Source organism: Melanerpes formicivorus, unplaced genomic scaffold (assembly GCF_026170545.1).
Source record: "Melanerpes formicivorus ecotype bairdi unplaced genomic scaffold, bMelFor1.0.p_v2 SCAF_7, whole genome shotgun sequence".
Lineage (NCBI taxonomy): Eukaryota > Metazoa > Chordata > Aves > Piciformes > Picidae > Melanerpes > Melanerpes formicivorus.
The window spans coordinates 18,504,140-18,513,415 of NW_027142359.1; the positions used below are offsets into that span (position 1 = coordinate 18,504,140).

The window sequence follows — 9,276 nt, forward strand, 5'->3', positions numbered from 1 at the left end:
TCAAATTTATTTATTTGCATTGAAAAGGAGGGTCTGGGTTTGGTTTGGATTGGTTCACAGTATCACAGTATAACCAAGGTTGGAAAGGACCTCGAGGATCATAGAGTCCAACCTATCAACACAGACCTCATGACTAGACCATGGCACCAAGTGCCACGTCCAATCCCCTCTTGAACGCCTCCAGGGACGGTGACTCAACCACCTCCTTGGGCAGCCCGTTCCAATGATGAAGATGATGAAGAACTTCCTCCTCACCTTGAGTCTAAACCTCCCCTGGCGTAGCTTGAGACTGTGTCCCCTGTTTTTCCCCTTCTTTTCCTGATGTCATCATTTCAGTTAAATGTTTCTGCAGAATGCTACTTCTCTTTAGTTACTAACCAATTTACAGCTGTGCAAATCCTGGAACACTTGAATTCATTCTTATGGACTGCATTTCTTGGTAAATATTTGTATATATATAATGGCATAATAAGTAGCTGAATGCTATTCAGAAAACAAATTGCTTCTTAAGGTGATTTTTTGGTTATAAATTTCTCAGGAGACTTCTTTCTGAATGTAGTATGTCTATAGTTACTGTATGTTAAATGCACACTGCACCAGATTACCAGTCCAAGTGTCCCTCTATTTAATTCAGAGTTTGTGGACTATTTTCTCCAAAAGCTAAAAATGAGTCAGCCATCACGCTAGTTCTGATGTATTTCTAAAAATACTCTGAAGTTGTCAGTTGGAGAATAGAAAGTGCTTAAAAATATTTCAGTGTTAGAAAGAAAGTAGTGAAGCTGATCTGTTCAGTGTCTTCCTGACTGTTCTCCACTGCTGAGGTGTTTGCTTGCTTTCTGTATTCTTTTTCTGTATTCTTGGCTGGGAAAAGTATCAAAAAGAAATGTGAAGAATCTCTTGCTATTACAAATACCCCAGAGTATCTGATTCCACAGGCAAAGCAGAGATTGAGCAAGCAGGTGAGGAAAAAAATCCCAATAGTTCACTAAGAAATCACCACACGGATTAGATTTGCAATTGTGAATTAATTTGCTACTATTAATTCCTGAATTTATTAGCTGTCCACTGTGAGAGAACAGGTCTTCCTTAGAGGTCAAACACATGCCCCATCTCTCTTTACAAATCCACATCCCTTTTTTTAATTTGCTTTTTCTATAAAGCCAATTAGGACTCATAGAATAGTAAGGCACCTGGGAAGAAATCCATTTGCCATTCCATTGTAAAGGAATGAGGATGCTGCTGTATGTGGAGGAAGACTGAACACCTTTAGCAAAGGGATGCCATTCTGGTTGCAGTTAACTTTCTGTAGATGTGAGTGCCGGACTTGACACTACAAACTGCTTGTAGTTGTTGTAGTTGAGGCAGGGCTTTTCCTGCCACTAGTATGCAAATTGGTTACTCCCCTATTAAAAAATGTTGCTTACCAATATCTCATTTTAAAGATTAGTCACATTTTATATTAAATATAGTTGATGCAGATTATAAGCTCATGCATGAACATCTGCTTCTATGTTTGTGTAGTTGGAGATTATCCCTTAATCATGCAGGGTCCAGGTGTGCATTTTCAGATTTGTTGACTCAGGAAAGCTTGGAGATAGCATTAAAGGCCAACCACATTCTACTGTAGGTACACTTAGGTGTTTGTTCCTCTGAGCAAGAACTCTTGCTTGATCTACCCAGTGAAAAGAATGGCAAGAAGAAATGTCCTCATTACAGGTTGCTCCTCAGGAATTGGACTGGCCTTAGCTCTAAAGATGGCAAAAGATGAACAGAAAAGATTTAAAGGTAACTATGTGTCTGTTATTGTCTTTGTGAGAAGATATTCTTCAAGGCAGTATTTTAAATCTGTGATTTTACAGGTGCTTGTATTCAGTTTGGTGATTTCTTGTTATTTTCCTACTGTCATGAAAATGCAATGCACTGCCAATATACTGCTTTCCATAAACATGTTGTTTCTGTATCTGTGTTGGAGCTGAACAGCTACTTGAATAGTTCACCCCAAAAGGGGGGTGGGGGGGGAAGTATTAGAAAAACAAATAGTTGAAAGTTTCTGCAGTGTACTGCTGTGGGTATATGTTCACAGTTGTAGTTAGCTCTGCTTTTGCCTACCAAACTCTTTGTTGAATGAAACCTACATGCCCATTTGAGGACCAAAGAAATTAATTCAGGAAACCAGTTCTTAAATTTGCAATTTTTTTTTCCTTAAAGCATGTTTTGTTATTTGAACCCTATGTAAGCATAAGGGGGCGAACAAAGGGGCTGGAATTTGTTTCTCTGCTGCAAAGCAGGATATTTGCTATGATACACAACAGAGGGCAAGGTTGATACAGCCATTGGCAATTGCATTTCTCACACCCTCAGAGTATTTTAGTGCTGACTGGAGGCAGATTCATAGTTTTCTGGGTAATTACACCATGATGATAAAACTAATTTATATTTGAGAACTAGCTTGCTTCTTATTGCTGTCCTAAGGAAGCATCTGCCTTCCAGTTTTTAATAAAATTATGGTAGTTTTGCTAGACATGTTGACAGTGACTAAAAACAATAAAATTAATATCCCAAACTAGGTTTTAGGTCCCCAAAAATTATTCAGTGGCAGAACTTGATACCATTAGTGAAGTTTTGGTGATAATATAGTCTTTGTGCCCTGCATATTCTTCATGGTAGTGGTGTAGTTGTCCTTTGGAATGTCTTGATTTCAGAACCAGACTGGGAAATCATTGGTACTGTATGTTGAAAATAGATTATTTCTACTTTAAGTTTTTATCAGCATGCCATTACTTATTTCAAGATACAGGTGTAAAAGCAATATTCTTTATTTCTCGCATAGAAAAATGTTCACTTCTAGTAACTGTGGCTTCTGGTGTGTTGCAGTGTATGCCACAATGCGGAATCTGGCCAAGAAGGAGCCACTTGAGGAAGCTGCAGGTGGCAGGCTGGGCAAAACCCTTGAAATTAAACAACTGGATGTTTGTGATGAACAGTCTATTAAAACTTGTGTGAATAGCATCCCTGATAGAAGGATTGATGTCCTAGGCAAGTACAGGAATGTATGCTATGAATAGATAGCAGTTTTCTATTTAAGATCTTAAATACCCTGCAGAAGTTTCATTAGTGTATTTTTTACTTTAGCAAGGTAGTAACAATTACATAGTATGTTGTGTTCAAGATTCTTAAGGTCTCATGCAGATATGAGTGGATTAAATCTCACTATGAAGTAGGAAGGCTTGATTTCCCTGATTACAAAGGGGAAACTTTATCACTGAGAAGCAGCTTGGTTACTCCCTGTCTTTCCTGCAGGCCCCCTTTCAATGCTGTAAGGTTTCAATAAGGTCTCCCTGCAGCTCTCTTCTCCAGGCTGAACACTCAGTGTGTCCTCACAGGAGAGATGCTTTATCCCTCTGATCATTTCCATGGTCCTTATCTGGACTCGCTCCAACAAGTCTGAGGGCCCTAGAGCTGAATACAGTACTCCAGATGGAGTCTCACAACAGGCCACCTAAATAATTTTTTAACCATTTCTTTAAGGATTATTTAATGACCATATAATCCTTAATCCTCATTTTACTTTCAAATGCTTTCCAGTAAAGATTTCAACTTAATATTTACAGATGTTATTGCTCACTGTTGTCTTCCATTTTGTGCAGTTAGCAATGCTGGAATGGGGCTCATTGGACCTATTGAATGTCAGACCATAGATGAAATGAAAACTGTGATGGATACCAACTTCTTTGGACTGGTTCGACTCCTGAAGGAGATTTTGCCTGATATGAAGAGGAGAAAGAGCGGGCATATAGTTATAATAAGCAGTGTTATGGGAATACAAGGCAAAGTAGCTTTTGTTTTGTTTGTTCTGTGTGTGAACTTCGAGTTTAGTATTCAAAATCTGAAACTCCTTTTTATGTGGGAAAGAAAAAATGCTGAAGTTCAAGTTCAAAAAAGCACAGCACTTAGACCTGACAGGTTTTATGCCTCAAGGTAGTATGCTACTATACAGCTCTTCCTAAGATATTTAAACAATAAAACCTGCACAGGGAATTATTTAATTCTATTTTTAAGAGTTTTAACTAACATGAACTATTTTTTTTTTAATTGTATTTTTATTATCTGAAAAACAGGGCTTAATAGCATTACTTTTAAGCTTTTCCTATTGGAAAAGTTGATAGGGACAGGCAAACGTGCTTACCACACTGCACAATAACAGTGGAATAAAATCCAGTCATGTCCTGGACAAATGCACCATCTTTTTGTATAGTTTCTCCCCTTGTAAAACTCTACAGAGCCTAATTTCAGCCCCAGATGATGATACTACTGGTGTGTTCCATCTAGTCTTACCTGGATTATCCTGGGTCCCATTTCAAACAGCAAGAACTGTTACTGTGTAATACAGTATTTCCCATCCACCTAAATGTAGTGTTTTTTCTAAATCACTTGGATGCAAGCATTTCCTGCACTGCATTCAGCTTCCACATTCATCTATAGCCTATTTTATAGGCTTGCTGATAAATAATGCAGGTAGTGTTGCATGTACAGACACACTTTCATACCTTAAAGTGCAAAATATTTATTTAATAGCATCCAAAGAGATCACAGCATCAGCTAAGAGGGAGGGAAAACACTATTCAAGCTTCCTTTTCTGAAATAAGCAATTTGATAATATAGGCAAAACCTTGGTACTTTGATTCAGTGTCCACATGGATTTCTCTTATGTTTTCCCAGCAAGGCTGTAGAAATTTTTGGAAAGCACAAGAGTTTTGTTTTTTTTTTAAACTAAGTTATTACTATGTTAACTACAATCCTCAGGATGTTCTGTTTGTACCATCAGGTATCTTATTTAATGATGTATATGCTGCATCTAAGTTTGCTGTGGAAGGATTCTGTGAAAGTTTAGCTATACAAGCACTCAAGTTCAAACTGCAGTAAGTATTGATGCACTGCTGTAAATTGTATTTTGGATAGTTTTAAACGTATACAGGGCTAGCAAACAGTTTTTTAGAGCTTGTCAGTAACTAAGGCATAGAAATGTCAACTTGTAATATTTTACTGTAGAAAGGATAACAGACTTCTCAGGCAGTTTACAGGTTAAAAAATTAAAGAGGTCATCATAGAGAACAAGTGGATTCTCACCAGAGTGGAATGGGGGGGTGAGATACCCCCTGCAGCCAAAATCTGTTGCGGTGGGAAGCAGACAATCAATATGATTGGTAATCAGGCTTCAACTTTATTGTTTGAAAGCACAGCTTATATAGTATCTTCAGCAGCTAAATATGCACACATGTCATTATTCTATTAGCTATTAGTCCAGGGTTACATCATAATATCCAGCCTACTTGCAGTTAGGCCTACGTGCAACTTCACAACCTCCTTTCTCAGTAGGTCTTTGTTTCACACATATACTTTGTTTCACACACTGCTATCTTGTAAGTAACTATTTCACATGGTGCTATCTTGTGAGAAACTGCAAGCATAGTCACAGGGCTGTGGTGGTCTTGCTGCATCAGCACACCAGCTAAGCTGTGAGCAGTAAACAGCAAGATGGAGTCTGGCCTATACACTCTGGTCAAACAACTGTTCCATAGAACCATGTCCCTGCAATTCAAGCTATTCCTCAACAACTCCCCCCTTTTTCTTTTGTACAAGAAAAGCCTGAGATGTTACCTCATTTACACTTCGCATAACACATCCATAGGCAATACGTAAAAGAAGCAAAACCAACAAGACAATAGCAATCCATTGTAAACCTTCTTTGAGCAAGGCTAACAGCCAAGGAGACAAATTTCCAAGCCAAGATTGAAACCATTGATCAAAAGGATTAACATCTTTAACAATTGATTATGATTTTCTAACCAAGCAAGCTTTTTATGAATCGACTGACTGTGATCAGACAAATTAAAACAACACATGCCTTCAAAATCTTCACAACCATGGCCATGAGCTAAAAGCAAAAAATCAATAGCAGCTCTATTCTGTAAAAATGCTATTCTGTAAAAATTTTGATCTACAAGCAATTGATCTAAAATTTCAGTAGTAACATTAGCTTGTTTAACTGACCAGCAAGCTAATTTCTCAATTTGCCTTAAGGCCTGCTTAGCAGCAAGATGAGGAAGAAGCAAAGAAGCAAAAGTGTTAGCTGTAACTGACCACAAAGCTACATCATCATCACAACTATCATCCAGATAGCGTAAGGATCGTTTTTGATTGTCTGCTCGATGCTTCCCACCGCAACAAAAATCTGTCCACCCACATCAAAATTCTCTAGACTGTATTTTATCATGTTGTGGATGGACCTTTAATTATGTAACACAGCTTGACAAGGAAAATCTGTTTGGGCAATTCTGCCCTTTCTTTCAGCTACATCTACTGTTATCATGGGACAATATAACAAGTCTATGTAGGATTTTGTCTAGCAAGTAATTAATTTTGTTATCCTTTATTTTTCTTGATAAGCTTTTGTGAAGACCTTTCCCTTAGATTCTGTAGCTGTGAGACAACAGGTAACAACTGCACTCACTGAATTAAGTTGCAGCACTTTGAAATGACTCATGTTTTTCCTGCTACATGTAGAAGCATGACAGCAGTAATGAGTCTTTCCAGAATATAATGTTTAATATGTTTGCTAATGTGTAGTCACAGTGCAACTCTTTGATATTCTGAGGAGAGAGATGTCTTTCCCACAGAGCATACTGAATATCTTTGCTTTTTGAGTAGGTTAAGTCTGATTGAACCAGGCCCAGTGGTGACAGAGTTTGAAAGAAAAGTGTTTGAAGATGGAATGAAAATGGATCTTTCAGCTGCAGATGAGGAAACAGCTGAGATGTTTACTAATATTTACCTTAAAAATTACAAACAAATTTTCCAGAGCCTGGGACAAAGCGCTGAAGATGTTGCAGAGGTAACTCATCAATAATTATTCATATTCTTTTATCTTGATTATATATAATCTTTTTTCTCTCTGTAATTCACGGATGTTGGTAGGTGTGGGTATTTTGATAGAAATGTTAGATTTGAGTCTATTTTATGTACTGTAAAATAATGTAAAAAAATCAGAGACACTCAATAGTTTTCTGAACCCATTCAGAATATTTATAGAATGTTAATTTTGAATTATTGAAGACAATTATAGAGTCATAGAACAGCTTGGGTTGGAAGGGACTTCAAAGGTCATCTAGTTCCAACACCCCTGCCATGGGGGGAACACTTCCCACTAGACCAGGGTGCTCAAGGCACCATTGCAACTTAGAGTTGTGAATTGTAATTTAATACTGGTGTATTAGATGCACTTAAAAATCATCTGGTGAAATCTGGACATTCTGCAGTGTTACCATACATCTTAGGCAGGGTACTCACCACTGGTTAAAGATGGCCTGCTCTCCATCTTGCAAGTAATCTCTCCACTGACGTGAAGTTCATTCAGCTACCCTAGGCCAAAGCACAAAAGAAGATACATGGATATAGTTTCTGGTGCCTGGAGCTTCCTGAAGGAAGACAAGTTTATGCAAACTGTGGAAGCTATGCTTGCTGATAAGAAATAGCTTCAGTGTCAGCTGAAGGTTCCCGGGCTTGCTGCAAAATGCTCAGATCCAATAATTTCCCAGTGAACTGTGAAAGAAAGGATCTGTTATGAGTATATAAGCATAACTTTGGAGGACTACTCAGGATACTTAGGTGTGAGGTGCTAGCACCATGGTATGGATAAACAGAAACAGGTCTAAGAAAGAAGTACTTATGGCCTTAATATTTAAAGAAAAGTTTCTAATGAAATTCTAATAAAATTATGTACATAGTTTTACATTATTCTACCACTTCAGTTGTCTTTTCCTCTGCTGAAAACTAGGTTTTTACTTTATTATTTTGGTAAAGATTCTTTAACAATTTCATTTCTCATTCTTGGCAGCATACAGTAAAGATAATTCTTTCAGAAAATCCACCTTTTCGCCATCAGACCAACACCTTGTATACTCCGATGACAACTCTAAAATATGCAGATCCAAATGGAGATCTACCCATTGATATATTCTACAAAATGGTTTTTCATCATGACAAAATCTTCAGTGCAAGTCTTAACTTTATCAAATTGCTAAGATGGAGAAGTAGGAAGAGCTTTGACCTGGGGAAACCCTCCCAATAAGCATGAGATTATATAGTGCAGATTGGAATGACTTGTCGCTACCGGTAACGCAGTGTGTTTTTTAGTGCTTTTGCTCTGTAGTTGTGAAAAGGCATTCAGGATTTTTATTTGATCTTACCTAAGATACTCATCTCAACGTGTTTATCTTGAACTTCACAATCTTTGGAACCTTGAAATTAAAATCCTTTAACTACAGGTTTATTCTGCTTAGTGTTTGCTTTTTAGAGATGTGTTTTCAAGGGAACAAAAACATCGACTGATGCTTGTGTATTCAGTATTAACCCAATCTCTTCCATTTATTAGATGATAATACATACTGAGATGTGTGCTCTCTGTGACTTATTTAGATTCTTAATATAGAATTATTTTTACTTAATAGAACTGGTGTACTAATCTCTTAATCATGATAGCATTCCCACATTCAGAAATCAGGTCTGTTTACCAGTAACATGAAAGAAAGCCTCATCAATCGTAGAATGTTGCAACTAGAATATTTGTTATTCATATACATATGCTAAAGTCTGAATGTTTTGTTTATGTGCAATGGTTACTGGCATATTACACATAGTGGACAATAAAATGCCTTTTAAAAGCAATTCAAAATAAAATATCTACTTCCTGCCAAGGTACTATTTTTTGCAAAACCAACAAAATGTCAGCAAGAAGCAATTTAATTCCATTAAATGCTTTCAGTGCCTTGAGTGGCTGATGCTGAGCCTTTCTTAAGCCATCCTACTAACTACATGCTAAACCAAAGTTCTAGCGTGGAGATAAGGTGTTCTCCCTGTCTTTTCTCTCAGCATAGTCATACACGTCAGCTGAGGCTAGGCTGAGTTTAAGTGCTGTTCCTGCATGACCACCTTGTTTTCTAACTCCAGCCTTGTCTCAGTGCTGCCCCAGGGCAGACAAAGGCCCAGAGGCTCAGCCCTCCTGGTTGCAGTTTCTCATGAGGCTCCAGCAGCAGTCCTGGCTTCACATGGGAGAGCTCGGGAATTTGTTTTCTCTTTCCTTTAGTACTTTTTCACTACACCTAAATCTAGCTCTTTGTTGGAACTTGCAGTGCCCCTACCCTCTCTCTCCCCCAAGGCTAGCTAGGCAGTGGTAGAGAGTGAGAAACTCTCTTCGCAGCCTCCTTTTCTCATGACTAA

The 9,276-nt window shown here is 37.9% G+C and overlaps 1 protein-coding gene across 1 annotated transcript; it reads left to right on the forward strand.

The window, feature by feature from the left end:
• Positions 1 to 1,578: 1,578 nt before the first annotated feature.
• On the forward strand, positions 1,579 to 8,749 carry LOC137442470 (retinol dehydrogenase 8-like). The gene is made up of 6 exons (XM_068141281.1): positions 1,579 to 1,785; positions 2,875 to 3,036; positions 3,648 to 3,827; positions 4,826 to 4,919; positions 6,709 to 6,892; positions 7,895 to 8,749. Exons 1-6 carry the CDS (start codon positions 1,689 to 1,691, stop codon positions 8,126 to 8,128), a joined length of 951 nt encoding a protein of 316 aa, XP_067997382.1. The 5' UTR covers positions 1,579 to 1,688; the 3' UTR covers positions 8,129 to 8,749.
• The last annotated feature ends 527 nt before the right edge of the window (positions 8,750 to 9,276 follow it).